Here is a 27449-nt window from a genome sequence, read left to right on the forward strand (position 1 = left end):
AATGTATTCGACATAAGATAATATTAAAGGTTCATGAAATCCTAGGCTGAACTTGAAGTTTGTTTCCCTGTACGGGTTAAAAAGAAGAATCACACCCGTGTGAACTGAGTGGTGCAACTCCCCTCTCTCTCTCTGTGTGTTTCTGGCACAACAGCGCCCCTACTGGTACTCAGTCATACCACTGGTGCTCATGGCCACATAGGTAGTCACATAGGTGAACACGGACATTGCTGTTCCTTGGAGTGGTTGCACCACTCAAAAAAAACATTGAAGGCTACGGTAACGAGCAACGAGAGTAACAGCTGCAACCAGTTTGTCCAGACTGAGCCATGTGCGAGGGGACCAGACAGTAAAGTCGACACATATTGTCAATGCTTTCACTTTGGCACGACTAATTCTAACAAACTCATTATTCACTAATAACTGCTGCAGTCGCTTTGCTTATAGGTGGTGGTTCTCAAATGTTTTCATGTCAAGGACATCTAAATATCAATGTGTATTTATTTGGCCATCTTGAAAATGTTTTGTGCCAGGGAGGGACCCCACCTCATACAAGTCCCTGGGGTTTCACAACCGCTGTATTAGACCAGGGGTTCTCAACCCACCGGTCACGACAGCTGAATGGCTGGGAAAAAGAAATTAAAGAGTTCACACATGGTACACAGTACTGTACATGCATAAACTTTCCTTAATGACTATATCTGGTTACAGTATTTATTTATTATGTATGCTATTATTATTATTATGTATGCTATGTATTGCTCTTTGATTAAGGTTTTGTAGCGGTGGCCCGGACGGTTAGCTCAACCGTCTGGAAACCTAGGCTGCCAAGCCAGACGGACGGCGTGCCGCGGGTTCGACTCCCGAGCCCGACGGCCTTTGCCGCGTGTCACTCCCCATCTCTCTCCCCCTTTCCTGTCTGCTTACTGTTGCCTATCAATAAAGGCATAAAAAGCCCCCAAGACCAATCCTTAAAAAAAAGGTTTTGTAGCGGCCAATTTGCAGTGGGTGTTGGGAGGGAGGGTGAGGCGGGGCTCACGAGACATGGCCAAAGCATTTCCGGAGGTCCCCAGCCAAAAGACGTTGAGAATCATGGACCATGGACCACCATAACTCTGAAAGTGTACAAATGGAACCAAATGGACCTGTAAAAAACAAAATAAAATCAGCCAGCCTAGGGTATCATGCTCCTTTAAGTAGAGCTGATCCTGAATCATCATGTGTGAATACATAGTATGTATGTGTCGGTTTAAAGATGACAATAAAAAGCTATTCTTTGGGTTCATTTTGCTACTCATGAACAGGGGTAGAGAACAGTGAGGCTGGTCAAGAGCACCATCGTGTCACACTTCTTGGATAATATCTAAAACTAAAGGTGGGATCTTGGGTAGATGGTCTTGGAGAACGACCATTTTACCCACGACCGGTACATTAATCTCCACACCGATCAGTGTACACACCTCGTATTCGAAATACAAAACTTTAAAGATCAGTGCTGCTCGCGCCATAGCAAAGGGAAAAATCGTAAATGGACCCAGATTCAAATCGGATGAGCAATTCAAATCCAATAATAAGCTGGTCTCTGTCTAGAATCAGGATTGACTGGTGTGGAATCAGTGTTCTGCTGGGGCTGGCCGGGGGCTTTGATCAGGTCAGGAGAGCTGCTGGTCCAGGTTCTGTTCTGGGCAGAGGGGGCACTCTGTGGAGGTGGAGCAACGCTCACACTGTAGTCCGTGGCCACAGGGCAGAGACATGGAGCCCTGCTCTCCACACGTCACACAGCACTGCCTCTGCTTCCTGTACAGTACCTTGAGGGGGGGGGGGGGGAGAGCAAACATTTAGACGTGAACACTTGAGCATATTAACATGATTCACTGCCACCATTTATTCGGTCATTCTTCCACCAGTGCCACGATCTTTTCGGCGCGTGCTCTTATTTTTGAAGGCCAAAGATTCCCGGGCTATGAACCAGAAGTAAAAGTGTGTGTAAAAGTTTTGCGCAAATTATTGTTATATAATTCACCCGAAACATACATTTTGTAACCGTGACCAGCGACACTCTAGTTATAGGCCGTGAATAAAGCTTGTTTTGAGAGAGACAAAAAAAACACAATCTGGGAAAAGAGTCCAAGATAAATGTATTAAAAAATCTGCTTACATTGAAGCTGATGGGAGGTGGACTTTTCATTTCCAGTTATATCGATCGCCTAGCAACCGCACAGCATTAATACAATAACGCAATAAATAAAAACATTTTCTAAAATTGGGAAAAAACAATAGTTGCACAAAAAAGTGCATAGTGCTTAAAGGACAACTTTAGTTTGTTATTAGAGAAATTAAAAGATGAGTGTAACTGCTGCAATTATTCCTAATTTGTTTTGTATTTAAGTTATTTGCTGCTCATGTTTGCTTATTCAATACATGTCCAAGTTGGACCGGAAGTGCCATTGTTTGGCTAATGCGGAACCCTTTATATGGCCTTCTGATGTCAGGTAGACGGGAGACATGGTTGCACACCTGTCATTTGACAGTGTGATGCAGTCAGAAGTTAAGTTTGTGTCGCTGTGTTCATGGCATAGACACTAGTGATCTTCTCATTCCCTTATGCTTGTAGAGCATGTTGGTATGTTGAATACTGTTTGCATGTTATTTGACTGAATTTTTAGAACATTTTTAGAATCTGATCTCAGGTCAGAATGGGTTAAGACATACATATGGACGTCATTACCTGTTCTACAGTGTGCAGACAGGTACAGAGCTGGGCCTGTAGGCTGACAATCGACTCGAGGGGCAGTCTGTGCAGCAGCTGGAGCTGGTGAAGTGCCAAGTGGGGGTTCTCTCCACTGCGCAGGCTGTCCAGGGCCTCCTGGAGGAGCGTGGCCTGCCTCTGCGTCTCGTCCTCGGCCTGCCTCGTCCTCTCTGCCTCCATGGCCAGGCGCCCGGCGTGGGCCCGAGACTCCTCCGCGTCGGCTTTCAGGGCCGCCCAAGTCTATGGAGAAACGAGTGGGGGGGAAATGAAAATCGGTAGAAAACATTAACCCATTCTGACCTGAGATCAGATTCTAAAAATGTCTTCTACATCCTGACAGTTTTCTGAAAAAGCTATTTTTCTATGTCAGTCGTTCTTCAATTTTTCAAAAATAGCAGACCTACAAGCTCGTAGCGCGCCACTCGGTGGCGCGCTATGAGCTTGTAGATCTGCTATTTTTCAATAGCTAAAGCATAACATAATGCTAACACCAAAAGGGGTTCCCGCCCCAAAATGGGTTAAGATGAAATCCTGCTACTTGCAGCAGTACTGTACTGTATAATCAATCATTGTATACGTTATTTGATACATTTGATAATACGAGACCACAATACGTCGCAAGCGTGTGAGCTTGTGTGCTATTTTTGATTAGCGAAAGGTTACTAAAGGGAAAGTGAAACAGGTTAACCAGGGATTAACAAATATGTGTCAGACTTGGTCTTGTCCGTGGAAAACGTTTTTACACACCATTATAGTGTTCTTGTTTTGAGCACAAGACCCAAGTAACTGAATGTCAAGTCTAACAGGTTTCCTTCTAAATATGTGTGACACTTATTTACTCACTATTCATGACATGGCATATTAGGAGTCCACTATTACTAGTGCTTCTCAAATGTTTTATTTTCAAGGACACCGATAACTCAGACGCCTTTTCATATTTTCTATATAACTATTATGTAATAATATAATACTTCTTATATAATGCCTCATTTGCATATTTAAAATTTGTAATAAAATAAATCATTGTTTTCGTGTAAGTAATCAACTGGGGAAGTTTCATGGTGATACATTTTTATATACCGGTAGGGTATGGTTTTGCCCACTCAATTCATAAATTAACGTTCTGACTCATGGACTAAGAAGCACAAAGAACTGAACTGGTTGAACCATGCGGTGGAAAAGGGGTCAGAGTGTACAAACAAATGGATCCAAATGGACCATTTCAGAGTGTTAGAGTTACAGACCTGTTATGGTCATTCAGGGTCATCTCTTCATGGGTTTCTGTCCATGATAAAAATGGAATTTTGACGAAAATGTCCACCGATGACCCCTGAGGTTAACTAACCCATTGTCATTTTAGATTCGGCCTCAGGGGCTTGTGCCAACTCGATCAGGCATACTATACCAGGGGTGGGCAATTATTTTTCCCAAGGGGCCAAATGAGAAACAGAAAATATAGTAGAGTGCCAGGGCAAAAAGGCTGAACAGAATTCTGAGTAATATACATTTTATTTCTATACAAAAAGCAGTAAATGGCATTGTTTTGACAAGCTGGTAAGATTATGTGTTATTATTAGGCAATGAAAATTTTAGGTTGCCTTTCGAAAATTTCATTTATTCCATCAAATAAATCCAAAACAATGGCAAGCAGGTTGTCAATCACACGCAATTCACGACAGGAAAGTTGCGTGTACGTGAATAAACATGCTTCAGAATAAAAACAATGCCGTTTTAGTCCACGCATAAGGACGGGTAAAATTAGAAAGTACATTTCATTTTCTAATTTTCAAGTAACCTTTCACAGGGCCGGGCAGTCAGTCCAAGGGCCGTATTTGGCCTACCGTATAATATGCCCAGGTCTGTACTACTGTACTCCAACGCACACATTATCACCACTACCTACCTACCTGTGCAGTGTGTCTCCAGCTATGGTCCCAGTGTTTAAGGGTCCTATGAGCATCGTCCAGCTCCTGTTTGAGTCGGGTGGTGTCGGCGCTGGTTCCCGAGGGCAGCAGAGTGGGCGGGGTGCCCGGCGACCCCTGGCCTGAGGGGAAGTGTTCCCATATACTACTGTTCATACCGTTCAGACCTGCCAAAAGGACACGTTGGTGGATTAGCGTTAGTCATCAGATTAATACGGACCAGCAATAGTAGCATGTCAGCTCAAGCCCTACACACACCGTCTGCGAACGCCGCGCGTCAAAACAGCCGTCTCCGTTATTTTCAATGAACTTATCCCACACCGGTGTCGTCCGACGCTCGTTCACGCCTCGCCTGACGCTCCGATACGCCACCGTTCTATTTTCCAGGCGTTGCCGTGTCGCTGCCATAGACACTTCAAGTGTCACTGGACAACATTCAGCCACTAGATGTCGCACTTTTACAGCACTGCTGTTGGTTAGATATTTTCCCATATATGGGCAACAGATTGATTGATTGATTGAAATATTTATTAACAGTTTGCAGGATTACAGTACATTTCAAGCACAACTCGATACAAAGACTGTTAACTGTGAGTGGACGACCCAATGAAGCATTACATTTTTGCCACCACAAAGAGGGTCCACCTTGTTCAATTCATCAAGAGTCATGTAGTCTGCAATATTGTAACGGCTGCCTTATGAAAATCGAAGGGTAAGAAATACGGTACCCCAGGACAATAAATGCATAATGGCTGTCGTCAGCTTACGGTGTAAACAAATCAATAGTTTTAGGGTTTTGATGTCCCAGAAAAACTATTATTTTATTATTATGTCTTTATTATTAAAATATATATATATATATATATATATAATTTTTAAAGGCCTGATTTTACTCCTGGGAATATGAAGCCCAGCACACACCGGGTGCGCAGCGACCTGTTCTCTTGGTTAAAGTTCAACAAACCTAAGGCGCTATGCGATGGTCCAAGGAAGCTGCTCTCTGATTGCCCTGGTTGTGATAGGTGAGCGGAGAAGAATGGAGAGGCGTGTGCTCTGATTGGGGGAGAGGGCGATGGGGAGCTGAAAGGTGCGGAGCTGCTGAGAGATCCCGGGATATTGACCGGTGCAGAGCTTTGAAGCTGGTTCCCTCCTAGAATAAGAAAGGGTAATAAAAACATACTTTACTTTTCAATAGCTGTACATAATACATTACATAGGACATTACGGGATGATTACAAACCATTCATGTTATTATAAGCATAGGGCTGTCACCCGAGCTCAAATTCAGAATCAACCGTCCAATCTGCCGTCTCAAACAGCTCGCTCAAACGATGCCATTAACTACAGGCATGAGGCATCTATCTATAAATGCACCACGTCTCTGCGTGTAAGTATGTACGTGTGTACATCTGTAATGCACGTAACTTTATAACATTGTCATGCTAGATTAATTGTTTTTGGGTGGCTTGTAATAACTTGACAAAATATATTGGACATAGTGCTTTCGCCTCACAGCTAGAAGGTCCTGGGTTCGATTCCCGCTGGGGGACGCTGTGGGCACTGGGGGCGTGTTCCCTCCTCCGCGTCAGTGCCCATACCTGAGGTGGGGTTGGGAAAGGGCCTTTCTGTGTGTAGTTTGCATGTTCTCCCTGTGTCCCCTAGGGTAGGTACCCTCACAAAAACATGCAGTAATCCTGGTCTCTAAACTACCTCCCCCTGTCCAGCTGGGGCACCTGATGGAGGGGAAAGGAACTGGTTGAATAACGTGTTCCTTCCACGCGCTACGTCCGGCCGGTGAAACTCTCCCCTGTAAGGTGAAAAGAAGCAGCTTGGACTACTCGTGCATAGAAGGAAGCATGAGGTCAGTCCACTGCCCCCCCAGGTTGGCAGAGGAAGTGTAGCGCCCAGGATTACATTAGATAATTGGCACTGGGTGAAAAAACTGGGTTGCAAAATCGTGGAATAAAAATTATAAATAAATAAAAAAAAAATATATTGGACATTGTGGGAAATATGTGTCTTAATATAACATAAGACACAGGGGTGTCAAACTGGTGGCCCATGACAAATGGGGTCAAAGTCAGCTCACAAGATGATTTGGGGAGGAAAATCATTATGTATCTCCAGCCGATCTCACACTCTCTCGCTGCAATCACTTGTTGTAGCAGGCAGCTTGTTAATTAAGGAAACAATAGACGGTAGTTAACCAACCCACACTGTGTGCAACTCCAGTCAACCCCCCAGTGTGTCTCAGAGTATCCTGCGGAGCCTCTCTCTCATGCTTCAGAGGTTTTTGCAGTCTGTGAGTGTTGCTAATGGAAATAATTAGACACTCGGGGAGATTTGAGTATGGTTGCCAGCCAGGCATTCACAGACATGGGTGTATTCTGTATTCAATTATGAATACGTTATCAGATATTGTTTAATGTTGCCTTTGGTTTGAATAAATGCTTTGAAACTTTTTGTAAATTACTGCAATACAGTGAGGAAGCTAGAAGCTTTTTATGTAATCCTACTTATCCTTTTTTTTGGTCAAAATAGTTAATAGTTACTGCCGGTAATGTAATTCTCTTTTTGTTAAAATGGGTTTTATTAATTGGCATCGAAAATAAGTATCAAAGTGAAGGTATCGAAATTGTCTAAATGACTCTAGAAATGAGTCATTATATTGGAAGCAACAGTATGTGCATTCACGTCTAGATTTGTGTGTGTGTGTGTGTGTGTGTGTGTGTGTGTGCATGTTTCATTACCCAGCATCACTCCACCACTAGGCTGAGATGAGCTGCTCTCCAGGCTCCTCTCCAAGGCTGACACGCCAAAATCGTTCAGGTCCAGATCGTCCAGGGCTGACTCTATTCAAACACAGAGAACCAACACACTGTTTTAGCTTCACAGCCACTGTAGTGACTTTGCTGAATTTCCCCCGTGAGGATAATAAAGGGCGGCTGTGGCTCAGGAGGTAGAGCAGGTCGTCCAATGATCCCTGGGTCGGCGGTTCGAATCCCCGCTCCTCCTGTCCACATGTCGACCGAAGTGTCCTTGGGCAAGACACTGAACCCTACATTGCCTCCAGTGGTGTCGGGGTGTTTTTTTTACTGGTACCACTGCCACAGCGTTTTAACGACTTCACATACACGCGCGCACACGCGTGCATGTGGGCATCGCGGCATGCACACAGAACAGCTGATATATATAGCCTAAGCCTATTGTTAAATAGTGTATGAGAGTTTTAGACACAAATACAAAAGTAGACTTAAAATAGTCAGACAAACATCTTTACTTCACACTAGCGAAACTAAAAAGTTTGCTTTGGATGAATTAATCTATTCTTTGATGGAGGAGGTGGCATTCTTCTTGTGTGCAGAACAACACACAGCAGCAGTAGCCTAATTGGTTGGTGTGAGCTCGCCACCATTGGTGTGTGAATGTGGGAAGTGAGGCCGCTGGCGTCGACTGTCCGCCGCTTCACCTCCCAATGTATGAATGAATGAACCATTGTAAAGCACTTTGAGCACTTGGAAAAGCGCCATAAAAATGCAATTCATTATTAAAAAGGTATATCTGCTTCACATTATCACCAATCCTTGTCACACGGCAGTCATTTCAAGCTCACGCGTCCCAGCGCAGCTATTTTCAGTAATGAAATTTGACTGAAAAAAGCAGGGCTGTAGTATTAATAGACCCCTGGGAGACTAGTCAATTAAGTAGTATATTATATAGGGTTTAAGTGGTTAAACTCAGGTGGTGGAAAACCCCACCTGGTGACACCCTACTGACTTACCCACAACCGACTCCACAGTCTCACTGGTAGGGTAGAAGGGCAGGGCGTTTGCGTTCATGCCTGAGGAGAGGCCTGGTCCTGGGGGACCAGGAGGGGCAGGACTGGGCGGGGTGGCAGCCAGGCTTGAGGGGATACTGGAGGATAGACTTAAAGGACTTCCCACTGGCAGAAACACTAATAAGTCCTGTAGAAGACAAGTTACGTTGTTTAAGAGTATTGCATCCCTAAATCCCTATAGTACAGTACATATGCACATGAGCCACGTATGGATAGAAGAAATTAGTTCATGTCCAGAAAACGGTAATCATACCTGTTTGCTGTGAGCAGCCGACACCATTTCTCTATTACGCTGCTCCAGAGCAAAGCTTCTTTGTTTTGCCTAAAAACGACACAAAAATAAACTAAATACACACCAGACTAGTAGTACAGTTCATGGAGCCCCTTGCTTTCTCTAAAAGCTTTTTTAGAGTTCAATGCCATCTAATTATATTTCAAAATCATATAGACTGGGCTCACCTTGGAAGTTGGTACACTGTGTCTCGAGCAACACTGGGGCTGGGCTATACTGTATATTGATATTGTGATATGCGGATATCGTCTGGGATTTGGGAACGTGATATACGTTGCATTCTGATTTTAACTATTGCATTACAGTAAAGTGATGTAATTTTCTGAATTTCCCTAACTGTTGTAGCCGTTATATTATTTGCCTTTACCCGCTTAGTAGCATTAGTTCTGAGTACAAGTAAGACGCGCAAACGCGGGAAGCGAACGCAGCTCGTGTGTGTGTGTGTGTGTGTGTGCTACAGCTGCGCCCTGTGTGTGTGTGTGCTACAGCTGCGCCCTCTGGTGGCGGGCGGGTGGTGTCACAGCGGGACAGACAGACACACACACAGACATGAGCAGCAGGGTCTCATAGTAAGTGGCTCACTGCGTTCGCAAATATGTATCTGTCATTGTGTAAATATTTTGTGAAAACAGTGAAGTTTTCTTCAAATCAAACATTATAATTGATTCTGTCAAATGTCCCAGCCGTAGCTACAGCTAATAAAATGAATAATGGCCGTGGGATTTAGGTGTGCCATTGTGAGCATGGCAATGGACTCTTTTTTCAGATGTGTCTTAGCAAGGCAAACACAGCTGAAGTTCATAATAATCTGTTTGATGTAGGTATACCAAAGGCCAAGCACTGACAGTAGTCAATAGTATTGTAATTGTCAATGCTTGCTAACCGGCACATAAATGTAGTCCGTAGACAAATTCCCTTGGGGTACACGAAAATGTTTGAGATGAGTAATTATCTGTGGAAGAACCACCTTCAGTCCTACATCACAATGCCATTTCTCACTCTTCTAAGAAAACAAACGGTGTGAACAGCCCATTGCGAGCAACACCTCAACCTATTAACATGCAAAATTGTCCATCCATCATGGTCAGGTTTAGCATACCAAAAAAGGGCTCTTTATCATATGGATGTAGTTGTAGTAGTGGAATGCTTTGCATGCAGTGCCTTGCATGTTGGAGATGGTATTCTTCCAAAGCAGCACTGCCATGACGGCTCACTTTTCCCAATTGGGTCAATACAATACTATCTGTATGCATCACCCTTCTGGGCGTGTTGCTCATAGACTTAGGCTACAGTATAATTTGTTGCTGTCGGGCAGTAAACCGATATCTCCATATTCTAACTTTTTGTGTTTGACCTACCGTACTTAATCATACAACTTTCTTTCACCTTTATTTATTCACAGAAGTCAATTGAGAACCAGCTCTCTTTTACAATGACGCCCTGATTACACTGTACATAAACAACAGCGTCACACAAAAGCATAAAAAGTAGCAGATCCACAAGTTTGAACCGTGGCATGAAGCAACGCGTTTTGAGCCAACTGGAGATCTGCTACTTTTGCATTTGAATCCTGACAAAAAAAAGTTTTGGACATATGCGGTTTCCACCCGACAGAAGGTCATATGTAAAGAGATTCATAATCATTTCCACGCCTGCACTCTGTGAGTAATGGTCATGCCAATTCACGGTTAATGTTGCCATTTCCACAATGACTGAATATTGTATAAAACCAGAATTGGGCGAATGTGCAGATTTATAAAGCTCGCAAAAATAAGGCACCTGCTTATTACGGTCCATGTACACAGTTTGATGCATTTTTTAAATATATATTTTTTCATGCTGTTGCATTCACTTCAACGTTATTAAACAAGTATAAAGAAAAATATGTATACATTGAGGGGGGTTCATAATAAATTAATATTTAATTGGTTACATCAATTCCCTTATTGCAATCGCAATTTTGAAATTACTTAATTTGTGATCACATTTATCTGCCTGTAATACTTCCTTTTTTACCCTTCCACTCGTATTGTGTATTTCGTAACGGCAAATGTATGGGAGCTTGTATGAAAAGGATATATAAAAGGATAAATAGGACATGATGAACTAAATGGAAACAAGCCCTGAGGGCTTATCTGGGTTATACCCTTTTAAGCAATCTTTTGTATAAATCATTTTATTCCCCTAAAACAATTCCCAGGTCAGTTTCTCTCACCTGATCCTCCCTCTCGAACCCGGGGGCTCTGCCGTAGCCTCCCTCTCCAGCCCAGGGGGACAGAGGCTCTCCCCCTCCGCCCATGTCTTCACACAGTGACAACACCCTGCCCAGTAGACCTTGTTCCGCTACGCCTGCACCCCCAGAAAGGGAGAAAGGATCCGCCATGGACCCCGACCCGTGCCCGTACGCCAGGCTGGGCCCGCTGGGACTCGAGGGGGCTTCCTGGGCAGGATGGGGGTCCGCTGGTCTGGGAGGAGGAGGAGGGGAGTTGGGGGTTGCTAATGAGGGCTCTTCGGAAACAAAGGGTTCTAGTAGAGAGGGACGCAAGAGCCAACATAGTTACTGGAAGTCAAGTAAGCATTTATTTTTGCAGCTACCCATAAAGGGATATACACACAAAAAAATCTGACAATGGGTGTTAAGAGAGCACAGTTTACAGATTTAATACAAAGCCTTACTCTCAACATGTGCAAATGCACAAAAGGGCCCTCTGGGACAGCTGCCAGACTGCTGCATGTCATTGCACTTGGTGGATTTATAGATCTGTGGAATGACAACACAACAGCCATTAACATCTTGCCCTCAATGATCTCATCTTCTAAATCTCACTTCGGTTTGAGTCAACATTGAAACTGACAGACCTCTGGGTGAAACTGTTGTTCTGTGCGCGTGTGGCAATATTGGCATCCCTCTGCGCCCTCACATTTACTGGGATCTCCCCATTCTTCGCTGTGTTTCACCGATGGACACGGCAGAGCTCTGTGTTAGCAAGGGCAAATCCCAAAACAATGTTAGATATCAGAATCCTATTACGGTATATGCTTAGTTATCTCGCTTGTGCATTTCGTCGTGGGCTACCTGTATTTGTGTTTGTGCGGACTCCGTCTCCTGTCTTTACTGTTATGGTAGTATGGACAGGCATAACCTTGGCGACACAAGCGAGGAGGCTTTTTACAGAGCTCGGTCTTGTAGTGGGACAGCACGTAGGTGTTATCTGAAGAGGAGAGTAGGAGAGATAGCACAAGGTTGGTTGAAAGACGTCACATGAAATCTGTCAGAAACATTTTACAGAAAGAGAATGAGAGCACAAGTCAAGTAAGTAGTTTCTTTTTTTACTGGGTGCACGGCTTATTAGTTCAAATAAACAGAAAAATACCAGCAACTCCGGGAAATGTCCTTTTAAGTACTTTTTAGTTTGGCAGGCACAGGGAGATGTGCAAACCATAATAACGCACTATGGCAGGGGTACCTAAACAAGGACTTGTCCTGTGAGTGCTGGCCTTTTTTTGTTTTCGTTTATATTTGACAGAATTGCCTGGTCCCGTTACCAAACTGACATCAATTGTAATTGTTTTACAGTGATGCAATGGGGCTTGCCTTGCCAGCGTGGCTCCTCACTCAGGATCTTCTCGATGAGGGCGGTACTGGCTGCCTGTCCCGACTGCCCATCGCCACCTCCTCCCCCGCCGTCTGTGGCCCCCGAGCCTCCCTGAGACTCAATCACCTGAACCTCCCTGTGACAATAAAACCAATAATAATAACCCAACACCGCACAATCAGAAATACGGAATTTATGCACATATAGACAGTTGGCTAGGGATAGGACGATATGAAATAATGAAACTGACATGTCACGATCATTGTGGCAAAAATAATTGATATCGCACGGCCCCCTTTCTTCCCATTTGTATTCAGATTGCTCTCATTCTCTTCTTTGTTTTTACAACCGCCCAATTTCTCAGTGGTTCAGTGGACATTTATGGATCTTCCTTGACACGGCTTCGGACTGTTATTCCAACTTAATTTGTTTTTAACGATGGTAACTAACTGAGCTCTATGTCTGGTGGCGCTGTAGGGACTTCGTTGTCACATGCATTAACACCACACACTCCATGCTGACCACCAAGCAATTTAAACCTGACCGTATGTTGTTTCTCAGAGTATCACCCCCTTCTTGACAAAGTAATCTAACTATGCACTAAGTCTATGTACGTCTGAAATCCACGTGACTCGAGAACCGTTCGCCCCACCTACTTCAAATTCGACACACGCGTTCCACACCCCCACAGGGAGTGCAGTGCCCGGTGTCGAGTCGGTCCCGCCACAAAAGGCCTCAGCCCAGGCCAGACTTCATATCGCCACAAAAGGCCTCTGCCTGGGCCAGACTCCATATGTGGGCATGCCTAACAAATAACTCCATATATGGGCATACAAGGGGACACAGCTGACATCACAAGGCCTCTGCCCGGGCCAGACACCATATTTGGGCCTAAATACGGGTTCGTCCCACCGACTTCTGACATCTGCATAGACGACTCAATATTCACTCCATATTTGGGGATGCCTGACAAAGAACTTCATATCGTAACTCGAGAACCGTTCGCCCCACCGACTTAAAATTAGAGACACACGTTCCACACCACCTGCGGGAGGTGCAGTGACCGGTGTCGAGTCGGCCAACGGTAGTCCAGAACCGCCCAAAAAAGTCCTATGCTCGGGCACTGGACAGGACCCCTGCCCAGGGTCCATATATGGAGCTGGCCTGTTCTGACATCATTCTGACGTCTGCATAGACTCCATATTTGGGCATGTCTGACAAAGAACTCCATATATGGACATAAAGGGACACATAATATCTGGGTGGGGCATGCATTTCCAACTTGTATCGTAATGTAATGTGAAAGAGCATAGCACTGACATCACAGTAGTAGTTCTACTACAAGGCAGAGTAATCTAGTAATAGAGTGGCAACACTAGCATTGACTCCCATTGTAACAATGGAATGCGGAAGTGCTCATTCTATCTCAATGGGATAGTTCCAATGTTTGGAACTATAGCCCATAGCAACCAGTATTTAGACTATTCACTATGCAGAATGTCTAATTTCAAGTTTTCAAATGTATACAAATCTTTTGAAAATAGCAGATCTACAAGCTCACAATGTGCCGCATTGCAACACATTGTGAGCTTGTAGATCGGATATTTTCAAAATATGCAAAAAAAAATGTAAATGCCACTTTCCAGCTTCCAGCTCCAGATTCCAGCTCTGACATTAATTTTAGACAAAAAAGTTTTTCTCCTCTGGTGAAAAGCTGGAGTTTGTGCGATGGCAGTCTCTCAGTCAAATCTGGTCACAAATGATGGAGGACAACTTTTAAAAAAATCGGATTTAAAAGATTTTCGGATTTTTAGCAGTGTTTCTCCATCGGTTTTCCGAAAAACGTGTCCAGTGTGCAACCACCTTTATCGTCCCATCCCTATACAGTCGGCTACACATTCCAGTTGTGCTTTCTGTTATGTACCTGATGTCATAAACAGGGCTGCGCAGGTCATGTGATCCATGTGCAAAAGCGCAGTGGGAGCCGTTCTTGCTGCAGTGGCCTTTCGAGTCCGTTTCGTGGATGCATGACCCCGTTTTGTAATAACGGAGGTGATATCTGCGCTCCGTGTCCCCCGCTGTTCGATGTAGGAATGGACATCTGGAACACACACACAAAAGTAAAAAACACAGGGAATTGCTATAATTTCTACTGCATTGTGATATCCAAGAGGGTTTTTGTTTTAGGATGAAAATATTTTTACGCCGTTATCGTTTTGTTATTAGAGTTGAGGTTTTTATAATAAAACGGTTCTACAAAAACTGATATATTTACTGATGTGAGTTGAAAACGAAGTGTGTGTGTGATCATATTTTACAAGTCTTTTTCTCTGCAATAACCCTTAGCCGAGTTAGCAATACCTATACCAGAATAAACTATTTAAACTCTTTCCGACCTAAATATAAAAGTTTGCAATAAACAAAACATCGCAATATTTGTACAAAATATTTGTGACTGTGCTGTCAACACTGCTTGAATTGTATGCATGATCTTATCTATCACAATACTTTCTAGGAAACCATCTGAGACATTCCTCCTTTTGTGGCATGGACATTGTTTCTGTATGTATTGTGATGTCTGTACATTTGCTATCTGTGTAGTTCTACAAACTTATTTCTTACTCAGTTAGAAATAGAAAAAAAATGACCCACCCAGTATTGGCTCATTAGCATTATGTTTAAAGCGTCTGCACACTATATGGGTGCTGTAGTAACCTGGTTATTCCTCACGTCCTGTCTGTGAGTGTCTTTAAATCAAGGTGATAACAGTTCAGCACATTTCTATCGTCCTTCTCCACATGAGCCCAAGCAGTGGGACACTTGCTAATGCCATGAACAGTGAAATGATTTAACTATGAATCAGGTCAGTGAAACTATTCTCTTAACTTCAACTTCTTGCCAGGCAATTGTATATTGACTCTGTAAAAAGGAAACCTGTTTTTCCACATTAATGCAAATGGCTTTGGATGTATTTATGAGGGCTGATCACTTAGGGCTGACAACAACAATAAACAAAACTATTATAAACACACCATTTTTTCTAATATTGGAAAAAAAGGGGGGGGGGGGGGTCTGCACAATTGTTTTTGTGGTGTTGTGTTGTTAGTTAGGTTAGTTAGTTAGGTTAGGTGCTTCCAAACCTTTTTTTCTGAAACAAACGCTTTGCATATTGAAAGAGGGTAATTCAAGCTTGCCTTGCAGCTGAAATGTTGGTGAGTTTAACGTTGTTTAATACAAGCATATCTGACTTTTCTATTTGGATGAAGGAGGGTGTGTTGCAACTCTAGATTCAACTCACTTCCACAGAAAGGTTTGCGCTACTCAAGGACAGTCTGTGATGTGCTGGGTGCACATTCAGAAAATACGTATAAGAATAACTCTAGATACAACCCAATATGAAAAATAATCTAGGGCGTAGAGCTCAAGACCCTGATGCTAGATAGGAAGGAGAGTGTGAAGGGCAGTGATTCAGGAGTCCTGAGTTGGTGTTGGCTAGACCGCACTCTCGCATCGCATTGTGCACTCCTGCATGAAACGGTCACACATGCTTTAGATTTAGGTGCATTGCAGTTCAAAACTGTGATCTTAGGAGCACTCACTCATCCCCATCTGGGCAGGTCCCCGTCCCCTCATCATATTTGGTGCAATAGATGTCTGGGCTGTAGTTAAAGGTCCCATCCCGCCTGCGAATGGGCCTGCGGCGCCTCTGGTTCAAGAAGTGCCAGTGGAAACAGGCAAAAGGCCGGTGCTGTGTGCACTTGTGCTGCACAAACAGGGGGCACTGCTCGGTTCTGAACTCCTTCAGGTATCTGGAAGATTGATTGTATTTATGAAGTATTTATTAACAGTTTGCAGAATTACAGTACATTTCAAGCACAACTCAATACAAAAACTGTTAACTGTGAGTGGACGACACCATAAAAGAATTACACTTGTTTACAATAGGGCCCACCGTTTTTCAATTCATCAAAACATTTAGAGATATACACTTCTATATATAGCTGTAACAAAGACTCTCACTTATATCAGGAGGAGGGAGAGTTGGTCATTGGACATTTAGTCTCCATATATGGGGATATTCGACTAGGACGGTTATGTGACATATGACATGTCTAGTAAGACTATCCCTATATTTGGTCCGGGTTGACCTAATGCTGATCTCAGATCGGTATGGTAGAACCCATATGGATCTTATTGGCTCAGTCATCCTGACAAAACCTAATCGGATAATATATAAGTGAGGTCTGCTCAAGGCAGAAGGGAGAAGTTGAAGCATCCTGGTTTAAGTTCTAGTTGAACACCACTGCAGCGGGTTCTAACCTGAGTAAACAGCAATAGAGGTTTGAGCTATTTTATAATAGCAAAAACAGTAAATCATCATAAGAGGTAAAAAAAAAAAAGGGAAAAAAAAGGGGGGGGGGGGGTGAGGGGTGGTGGGGGATTCAGATTTTACGGGGGACAGATTTTCCCTTTGAGAGTGGTTTTGAAGAAGTCAAGGGATTCGCATGTCTTAATGACTGTTTGTAGAGAGGGTTGCATATGGAGGCTGGCATATGGAGGGTGGCATATGGAGGGAAACGAACGACACATAGATGTACACCAGAAAGAATGGAGTGTATGAAACATGAACAACATATAACATGCACAACGTAAACTACAATAAACGCGACAGCTTGTGCGAAAATAATAATACAAATTATAATAGAGTAACGTTAGGCCATCCAAACTTAATGTCGCTACACTACACTACAGCTTGTGGGTCTAGTGGCTAACTGGCTTAACAACAGTGTTTTAACGATCTTATCTTACACATTCAATGAGTTGTATTCTGCTGTATGCATAATAAATACACGTGAGCTTGTGTACACTTTAGCAAGCTAATCCAGACAGCTAGTTAGCTACGTACGTGTAATGTTGGGGTTTCTCGGGCTGTATGTTGAGCACGTTAGCGGGAGATGTCGAGCCACCCGCCGGCGAGGACGAAGACGAAGAGGAGGGTCCCGCGGTGCTCGGAGCCCCCGGTGCAGTGGGCTGTGTGTGTGTTTTGGACATTTCCCCGCGTTACAGACTTTATCAAAACCACTAGCTTGTTTTTAGCTTAGCCGCCGAGTAGCTATTCTCGCTAGCTCCCGAAATCCGCATTCTACAACGCGCATGCGTAGGAGGGAGGGGCGGAAGTAGAAGCATAATGAAATGAGGAACTATGGGGTGTGTAGTTTATATGAGTCTGAGAGTCTTGCGTTCATATCATAGACTGTAAAAAATATAAGATAAAATATTGTTTGTATTATTAATTAAATAAAAACCCGTTGTTTATTGAAGTGCATTCTCACTTTATCTCAAGTTTATTGTTTTTCCAATGCAAAAAAAGTGAAAACCATTTAATTGGCTATGTCACAGGAACACAGGGACCAATCGGCGTTGAGTTTAATGAATGACAGCGGGAGGACGCAATGAGAAGGGCGTGTCCGAATGACGTCACGCCGAGTATTAATAATCGCACACATCCCCCTCTCTGATCAAACACGACCGTGCTCTGAGCTGCTGCGTTGCGCTGAACTCGTTATTATCAAAACATCACTTAAAACAGGTATGTGTTGCCCTTCGGTTTGTTGAGATAAAACCGCGAGAGCACTTTCCAGTCTGGTTCCGATCGATCGATGGACATTTCGTGTTTTGTATTCGTTCGTGGGTTTATTGTGTTTTCTTCGGGTCGTTAACGCTGGGACGGCTTGTGTCTAGTGTCGGCTAGCCTAGCGTTAGCTAAAAATAGAACAATGGAATCTCGTTCCTCCACCAACCTAGCCGTTTGGTCGACGGGGAAACGTTAACCTTCTTAACGTCGGTTGGATTATAGACCAAAACGCGAGATAAACAAACCATGGGATCACACTTTGACTTAAAAACAATAACATTGTGGTCTTAAGAAAGCGCACGTTGTGTTAAATGTACGCTGTGTCAACGGGCTGTGGGGGTGAGTCAACCGAGGGAATAATGGCGATGTCGGCAAAGCAGCAACATTGGCCACTGAGTCGCTGCTGCCCTCTTTATGGAGACATTTTTATTTATTTATTTTAAATGTTACGTCATTTTCTTTAGACAGAGTGGCCATGTAGGAATAAATCCCTCGTGTGTCATAACACTGCTTGTTATGTAAACTGCAACAGCGTGGGTTTAACCTTGAAAACCCGCCTTGGTCGAGATTCAAAGCTGAATTTGATTTTGTCCGATGCCTTTTATTGCGCGCTGCCTGGAAGGAAGGCGGGTTGTGTTGTTCGAACCCACCAGACTCCTCTCAGCGGGGGAGGGGATGCTAGGAGGCTAACGTGCTAAATGTTTTATTTTTATTGTCGCTTGTCGACAATGAGGCCGGGAACTTAAGGCCGATTCTACAAATGCCTTCTAAATTAGTAATTGCCACACCTTTTCAAACATGCATCCATTGTTACGGAAAATGAATGCATGGCATCTCAGTCGCCATGCCCGCCATAATCCGACCCGATGTCATTATTCAGTGGAATGTGTTTTTGTTGTGACTTTGTAGCTGCTGAGAGATGGCCCGTACCAAGCAGACCGCTCGTAAGTCCACCGGAGGAAAGGCGCCCAGGAAGCAGCTTGCCACCAAGGCTGCCAGGAAGAGTGCACCCTCCACGGGAGGAGTGAAGAAGCCCCATCGTTATAGGTATGTAATCAGCCCAGTGGTGTGAAACCAAACTGAACTGGGGTAAATTCGCCTAGTTGAAGTTGTGTTCAAACAAAAGCAGTGATATAATGTTTACGTTTTCAGGCCAGGAACTGTGGCTCTGAGGGAGATCCGTCGTTACCAGAAGTCTACAGAGTTGCTGATCCGCAAGCTGCCGTTCCAGCGCTTGGTGAGAGAAATTGCCCAGGACTTCAAGACAGATCTGCGCTTCCAGAGTGCTGCCATTGGTGCCCTTCAGGTGATTGCAGTGCCAATTTGTTTCTGTGTAAACTATAACTAGCTTTACTACACAGGACTTAATTTTGCCTTGTAAAATAAGCTAATGTGTTTTTTTTGTTACCCTGTAACAGGAGGCCAGTGAGGCATACCTCGTGGGACTGTTTGAGGACACCAACCTGTGCGCCATCCATGCCAAGCGTGTCACCATCATGCCCAAAGACATCCAGCTGGCTCGTAGGATAAGGGGGGAGAGGGCCTAGGCAGTGACCGTATCAGCGAGACAAATAATCCTATTTATCGTACTTGGCGATTTTGTGGACTTTTAATTTCTTTGGTTTTTAAAAAAAGTTTCTTTTTTTGGTTTTTGTATTGTATTTTAGATTGAGACAAATGGATCAGTCATTCCACAAACCTGAATTCAGATTTGGTTAGTCAAAGTTGTAACGGAATGTTGAGTGGGTTGCCAACTGTTAAGTTTTCTACAAGGCAATGGCACGGCTGGATTTTCTTCCCTTGAATCCAAGGATTGGTGTATAATGGCTGAATTCTTCACATCTTCCATGGGGGTACGGTCCTTCATACATTTCTACCCCCCTCTGCAGTATGCCAGCATGTATTGCACAACAGGTTTCTGTAGTGTCAGTCAGGGTGTTGTGTTTAGTCACACCATACACAACAGCAAGGTGCATGACAGCCCCCTTGTATTTTCTGGACCGCTTTTGACATGTTATTTTTCCAACATAAAAAAATCTTGGCAGCTACATTTAATACTATTTATGAAGTGTTGTCACATGTCTTTCTATTAAAAGTCTTTAAGAATATAACCTGTCCTGTGATAAATGTGACCATGGTTGCGAGCGACACCATTACACATGACACTCATTTAGTGTATCATATATCTTTATACAGGAGTCAAAAGTGTTACACAGATTCTGTGTATTGAGTTGGTGTCATACAAACCACTCTGTATGTTTGAAACCAGTAGCTGTAAGAATAAAGAGAAATGTAAGTGGGGGTGGGAGGGTGAAGTAAAATGTACAATATAGCTGTCTTCATTGTAATCCTCACCAATACGGCAGATGATCTCTTCACAGTCTTTGACCGTGCTTGCTTTTAGTACGATGCAGTAGAACCCTGTTGCTCGACGAGTTTCTGGGGAGTCTCTGTGAACATAGCCAATCAAATGCTCAGTTGACATCCGGCTGTGACCAATGACAACAGGCCTTTGGGACTGCATCACTGCTATGCCTTCTTGGAGGACTGGTATGTAGATTAATTCTAGCTGCTATATGATGGTATTCACATTTTCTGAATCCTCAATATTCTTTACGCTATTAAACCCCTTTTGGTGTTTACTTTAGCTATTGTAAAATAGCAGATCTACAAGCTCGTAGCGTGGCACTTGGTGGCGCTCTATGAGTTTGTAGATCTTTTTTTTTTTTAGAACAATCGTGATGTGCAAATCTTTGAATATACTTCTGGGGGTCCCTGGAACAACATTTTCAGATAAGGGTCTGCAGCCAAATACAGAATTCTGGGGTCCTTTTTTTTTTTAAATATTTTTTGTCCCACGATTTTGTAACCCATTTTTCACCCCTGTGTCAATCATCCTGTGATGTGATCCTGGGCTCTACACACCCTCGGCCAACCTAGGGAGAGCAACGGACTTAACTCATGCTTCCTTCATGCTTGAGTGTCCAAGTTGCTCCTTTACACCTGCCAGGGTGGAGTTTTCCTGGTTGGACGTAGCGTGTGGAAGGAGCACGTTATTCCAACCAGTTCCTTTCCCCTCCATCAGGCGTCCCGGCTGGCCAGGGGGAGGCAGTTTAGAGACCAGGATTACTGCATGTTTTTGTGAGGGTACCTACCCTAGGGGACACGGGGAGAACATGCAAACTCCACACAGAAAGGCCCTTTCGCCAACCCCGCCTTCGGGTATGGGCACTGATGATGCGGAGGAGGAAACACGCCGCCAGCACCCACAGCGCCCCGAGCGGGAATCGAACCCAGGACCTTCTAGCTGTGAGGCGACAGCACTACCAACTGTGCCACCGTGCCCCTAATTCTGGGGTCCTTGACATGAAATAGTTTGAACATCAGCTTCGGATCTAAATGGGTTAATATAATTTAAAAGGGTCTGAGATTTCTGTTTGCAGACACTCACGCCACACAGAATGCCAACACGGTGTAGTCTGGCTGACAGTACCTCCCTACACAGGAGATTTCTGGGTAGTGATGCTGGAATAATTCCTGTGGAAATGTACACAAGTCAACGGTCAGACGGTATAACTAATTTGCCTTTTCTTTACCAATGGACAGTTAACACATTGACCATAAATATAAAATGGGGGTCCACTTTCCATGTAAATAAAACTATATATCATGTTCTTGCACTCACCTGCTTAGTGATTTTCTCTGTGCATGTCAGGTGTGTTTCCTTCATGTCTAAGAGCACTTCCTGCAGGACAAATGCAGTATGATAAGATTGTATTGTCCATTAAAGGATCATATTATTTCCTGTTGGGATTACTACCTTGCTGGGCAGTTTCTGCTGCAAGACTTGTGGTATTGCACACTGCAGCACCTCCTTGCCTCCAAACTGAGAAAAGAGTTGATCATTAATCAGTATGCCTAGTTCCCCCAAAGTATTACTGTCACAAACAATAAGGGCAACATTTGATTCAATACAACTAACCAAAAATAAATCGCATGGATGCACCTGGGACTCAGTGATGTATCCTGAGATCAACAGGGTTTCGGGTACCCCACACTCGGGCGACCCAGCCGGGGTGATCAAGTCCCGACTTATGTCCCAGTAGCTACCGTCAATCAGTCCCACTGGGGCAAAACCAGGGCCACACAATACGTTGGAACTACTCCAGAACTACTCTGCCAGGGCTGGGAGGTACACTTCTGGTGCATGGAAGGACTAGTCACTAGGCTCTGTGGGTTGTCTCCTGTCCGGGCCCCTCCTACGTCTCACCAGGTCCACTCCTGCTCTCACCAGGCTCAGGACCTGTGCGTTGCACCAGAGTCCCAGTACCAGACAGTTCATTCAGGAGTGGTGGGCAATGGTTCCGCAGGGAAATGGTGCTGCGGCTCCGCTTGCTGCTTGCATGCCAATGCATGGCCCTCCTAAAGGCCTCACCGTCAGTCACCGAGGGTTGTTGGGCTTCCTCCTCACGGAGGACACAGGCTGGGGCGCTAACCCATACTGTCACATATTGTCACATAGTCTATTCCTATGAGTCACTATAAATAGAAAACTATAACTAAAAAATACAACATAAACTACAAATTATTTAGTTAAAGTAACTAAGAATGCAATTAAAGTTTAAACATGATGTGCACAATGCACATGAATCTGTACCATTCCAATGTTTGTCTTTCCCAGATACTGGACGATGTACACAATCCTGTTGGAGAGAGTTGGTTTAGTAGATGTAGATGTACAATAACGTAGAGAATATATATTTATGTGTGTCTCAACTGTATCACATACGTGTGTGATGATTGTAGTATTGGGTGTAACAGGGCCATTTAGCCAATAGTTGTCTGTGAGATTTTAATTTAATGAAGTTAAATAGGTGGTGGTAACCGACTTGCCTCCCCTCTTTGAGACACTGTGACGGAGATGACCGCTGATTGGCCGCAGCTATCTTATCGGAGGTACATGGGCCGAGATTGAGAGTGGGGTTCTCCGCTCTCAGAACCCGCAGGTGTTTAATGAGAGGCCGATAAACACCGCCGTCCATGTCCCTCCACCGCAGCACAAGTATGGACAGAGGACGCCCCTTTAGTCGAGAGAGAACTGTGCCAGCCTGGATAATCACAAGACATGGCCGTAATGCACAAAATCCTCAAAAGATGTGCACCGTAAATGTTGAATCAACCGTTGCTCGTACCACATTGCTGTCAGGTGAAGTAAACTTTGTTTGAGAGTTGCATGGCTACGTGTCGTGTGTGTGTGTACTGTGTAGTGTGTACACAAATACGGTAAATAGCGTATATCTATCTATTACACGTTGTCTCAGACTTCCTTTGACCTTGACAGGCTTTACTTGCCTGTCCATTCCTAGAGTTCCGCAGGGAGATTCCATTGATCTCATCGATAACATCACCAGGACAGATGAACTTGTCTACCTGAGCCTGGCTACTAGGCAACAGGTCTAAGACAAACACACGTCCACTGAGATACCTGATAGAGAGAGAGAGATTGAGAGAGAGTGAGAGATGATGCAGAAGGTCTAGTACAGTGGTTCTCAACCTTTTCAGGCCACGGCCCCCAAAAATAATAATATCTGAACTGAACTTGGAATTGTAGGAGTTGAAAGCATTACTCGGTTCCACACTTAGTATTGTGAAAATACTTTCACAATTTTGCCTCTTTTTATGTTTTTATAGAATAGTTTGTTGATTACTATGATGCAGTAATGGTATTGTTTTAGATATTATAAAGGTCTTAAAAGTCCTTACATTGTGACTTCAATGTCTTAAAAAAAAAAAAACTTGAGGACCCCCCTGGGGGTCCAGACCCACATGTTGAGAACCACTGGATTAGTATAGTGTATATAACTGTAGTGGTGGAATGCTAACCTTAACACCATGCCTAACTCCCGACAAGGTACTACTTCATACATCTCACAAACCTGGGAACACAACGAGAACTTCATCTCGTAAAATACTCTGCAGAGTAGTTACAGATTCGTAATTGGCATTCAAACCATAATAAAAAGGTTACAGCATAGCAATAAGCAATTAAGTCTTACTGGTAGGAGCCAACTCTCGTCCAGAAAACTGCAAGTCTGCGTTGAGAGAAAAGAGATGCCTATTAGTGTATGTTTAGTGCAAATGTATTGTTTCCGCTGTAGCATATGAATGCATGCAGGATGAATTAGAGCTCAACCTAACCTCCATGTCCAGTTTGAACTCCATTTGTGAGAGAACCAGTAGCAGAGACATGAAAGGTTCTGGAACAGGAAGGACATTTCATCATGTGCATTGGACTTTTATTATTCTATTATTGACCATATTGTGGCCATGTGCGGATGTGATGAAAATAATGAACTCAACATGTTCCCAATCTGATAAGGTAAAAAAGCCTCACCCACAAATTCCTCATTCCTAAAGATTGAGATAGCAGGGCTGTACCACTGGAAAACAGCAACACAATGCAAGCACGATTAGTATTATTAGTTAGTTCCAACTAACTTTGTAAATGAGTACTGTTTAGTTTAAGGGGCAACGTACCAGTTCTTCATTAACATATTTTGGTTAAAACAACATTGTTATAAAAACATGTTATTTTTGCCTGTTATCTCTCCTATGGTTCCACATCAACACAGCATGGATGGAATTGTGGACAAAGTCTTATCCAACGACAACAAAATATTCTACGTTTTGGGTCTGAGAGGCTGAATCTCATCAAACGGTGCTCTGTGGCTCAAAATGCCGAATAAATAATGGGTGTTACGAAGGCTTTTACTTAGAGCTCCATATATGGGGATAACCTATTATAGTCCCATATATGGAGACAACGGCGATATCCAGCGCTGACATCAGATTAATGTAGAAACCCCAAAGATGGATATACACAGTGGTGACATCATCGTGACACTAGACGTGCACACATCATAAAAGGACCCAAGCAAGATCCAAGATCAAGAACACCTCGTCACATAAGAACCATGGTGTCTGGCTTTACAACCCAGATACCTTGCATAGCTTTACCAAGAGACCACCATTCCAATTAGCTCCGTTAAACATCCCGGTTTAAGTTCAAATCGGACACCACTGCAGTGGGTCCTATAGCCTAAACAACCAGCACTAGTTTGAGCTATTTGATAATGGACCTTGATATGATAAAGGTTGAAAACCACTGCCATAGTCTATGATAGAGTTGTTCAGTAACTGAACTGAACTCACAATCTCTCCATCTCTTTAGTAAACAGAAAATAATTGGTTGCCAATTTCAGTACCCATTTATCAGGATCAATTTGATAGTGTTCCAGTTCCAATTGTGTCTGTCTTGTGTTCTCTATCCTAATTATAAAATAGGTATCCCCGACCTGAAGATACAGTTTCTATTATAACTAAATAGCCGGAGAGAGCTGGGGAGACTGAACAAACTATCAAAATATAAAACACACACACACACACACACACACGTACAAAGCATACTAATTAGACTGACATTTTAAGAATATCTTTTTAAATGGCAGATGGTCGTATATACCTCTAATATTCTCGGTGTGTGCAGAAGGTGTGTGATGAACTGCTGCAGAACCTTGCGGCTGAGAGCTAGCCTGAGCAGGTACCGACCCCTGCCCTGGGGCGTCAGCAGCTTCCGGCACGCTTTGGACTTCTCCACTGCCAGGGACACTGCACACACACTATGCAAACATCAACAACAAGGAGCCCATTACACTGTTGTAGGCTACTGTATCATATGTTCGATAATATCTCGAGGCTGTTTCTTGTCTGTTAATGAAACTATATCGTGTGTGTGTGTGTGTGTGTGTGTGTGTGTGTGTGTGTGTGTGTGTGTGTGTGTGTGTGTGTGTGTTATACCTGCCACAGGTGTCCTGTTGTGGAAGCTGTTCAAAACACTGCCAGTAGTCTCTGTATACCAGACTCAGAACAGGTTCTGAGAAAACACACACGCACACACACAAGCACGCATGCACTCACACACACACACACACACATGCGTGCACACAGACGCAAACGTACATACACACACACACACACACACACACACGGATGTACAGCATATTTACACGCAACTTTACAGGAAAAACTATGAGGAAAAAACAAGCCCAAAGCATATAGGCCCAAATGATAAGCAGACATGGCAACACACGCATACACCACCAATTGGGTTGGACTCAAAGTTAGGCAATAGGCATCCTCATCATCATCAAGATAATAAAGAGTGTGTCTATGACAGTTGTTCATGCCATGCCATGATGCCAATGTAGCTTATAATGCCTTGACTTGACGTGGCTATATACTTACGATGGATGCCTTTCCTCAAGATGAGCTCAAGCAGCTCACAGCAGGACGCAAGGTGGGGGTTGGTATCTGTCACAATCTGTCTGTCTGACTGCAGGTGCAGGATACATACTGAGAAAAACAGCAGTTTAATATTAGTCCCAATATATAGGCATATAGCCTATAGGCTATACGTTACGTGTGCTGCTAATCAAATCAGCCATATAGCGGGAGGCGGTGGTGTTGTGAACTAAGGCTATCGAAGCGTTCATCATCACTGTTCAAATAGCATCCACCTGCATGATAGTTTATATACGAATTGGTGATCGATACATTGTATTCTGTCTCAGTAGTCGGTGCAACACACACACACACACACACACACACACACACACACACACACACACACACACACACACACACACACACACACACGGTAAACAATTATCTTCAGAAGACAATTAAAATATAGCCTATTCAATTAATATGGAACATATGATAAGAGCCGAGGATCGAGGCAGACCTGTCTGATCAAAAGTCGTGCGATAATCAAAAGACAGCTAGAAATGCCGTCCAATTCCACAAACAATTGTAAGCATTATCGACATGTGATTATTATGTAATATTGTGTATTTATTTATTTTACCTTTGAGAGTCTGCAGTAGTGGTTCTTTGGGTGCCATATTCTACTTCTGATCTGATCCGATCGGTTGCTGTGGGTGGAGACGTCACAGACACTTCCGTGTATATATAAGGGATTAAGGGCTATATCAATAACCATTTAACATACCGGGACGCGATACAATTCCACACACAGACTATAGAGACCAGGCATGCATTTCCACAGAGACACCACACACCATGAATCACTAATATCAGCCAGTCAGCGTTGCTATTATGTTCAGCTCTCCCCCGGTCTGATCAGTATGATAATGAAAACCTGTCTGCCAATAAGGGCCCATCAAAATGTATTCTGTCTAGGCTACTGCATTTCCATATTTGTTCAGCCAGCGATCCGAGTAATACAATATAGAGTCAGAACTGAGTTAAATGGTGGCCTCTGGCGACCTCTCCTGGAGTGTTCTTCAACTGCAGCACCACGGAAACAGCCGAACACAGTGGCGTCGGGCTGCTGGG

General features: G+C 43.7%; 3 protein-coding genes across 4 annotated transcripts; 1 reads left to right on the plus strand and 2 right to left on the minus strand.

Moving 5' to 3' along the window:
- Positions 1–1652: 1652 nt before the first annotated feature.
- unk (unk zinc finger) lies at positions 1653–17524 on the minus strand (the record flags this gene model as incomplete). Of its 2 annotated transcripts, none has more annotated exons than XM_083787861.1 (15): positions 17304–17524; positions 15997–16206; positions 14322–14498; positions 12397–12533; positions 11878–12013; positions 11661–11778; positions 11478–11562; positions 11017–11327; positions 8763–8831; positions 8453–8636; positions 7422–7523; positions 5636–5821; positions 4657–4838; positions 2729–2989; positions 1653–1808 (listed from the first exon to the last, which is right to left on the minus strand). In XM_083787861.1, exons 1-15 carry the CDS (start codon positions 17447–17449, stop codon positions 1653–1655), a joined length of 2460 nt encoding a protein of 819 aa, XP_083643987.1. In that variant the 5' UTR covers positions 17450–17524. The 2 variants fall into 2 exon arrangements, with proteins under 2 accessions (XP_083643987.1, XP_083643988.1); XM_083787862.1 differs by having other exon boundaries at positions 1656–1808; positions 4653–4838.
- Positions 17525–17885: 361 nt separating this feature from the next.
- LOC310874205 (histone H3.3A) lies at positions 17886–20143 on the plus strand. Its single transcript, XM_083786913.1, has 4 exons — positions 17886–17987; positions 18942–19079; positions 19185–19338; positions 19451–20143. The coding sequence occupies exons 2-4, from the start codon at positions 18952–18954 to the stop codon at positions 19577–19579; spliced, it is 411 nt and encodes a 136-aa protein (XP_083643039.1). The 5' UTR covers positions 17886–17987; positions 18942–18951; the 3' UTR covers positions 19580–20143.
- Positions 20144–20262: 119 nt separating this feature from the next.
- Positions 20263–26995, minus strand: LOC310874645 (uncharacterized protein; the record flags this gene model as incomplete). Its single annotated transcript, XM_083787506.1, has 16 exons — positions 20263–20304; positions 20388–20482; positions 21484–21569; positions 21718–21777; positions 21853–21918; positions 22690–22735; positions 22926–23140; positions 23385–23517; positions 23916–23968; positions 24089–24124; positions 24231–24289; positions 24427–24472; positions 25555–25711; positions 25890–25965; positions 26337–26444; positions 26959–26995. The coding sequence occupies 16 exons, from the start codon at positions 26993–26995 to the stop codon at positions 20270–20272; spliced, it is 1308 nt and encodes a 435-aa protein (XP_083643632.1). The 3' UTR covers positions 20263–20269.
- Positions 26996–27449: the final 454 nt, after the last annotated feature.

The sequence above is a fragment of the Protomyctophum parallelum genome (assembly GCF_964188405.1).
Source record: "Protomyctophum parallelum genome assembly, chromosome: 17".
In the NCBI taxonomy this organism is placed as follows: Eukaryota; Metazoa; Chordata; class Actinopteri; order Myctophiformes; family Myctophidae; genus Protomyctophum; species Protomyctophum parallelum.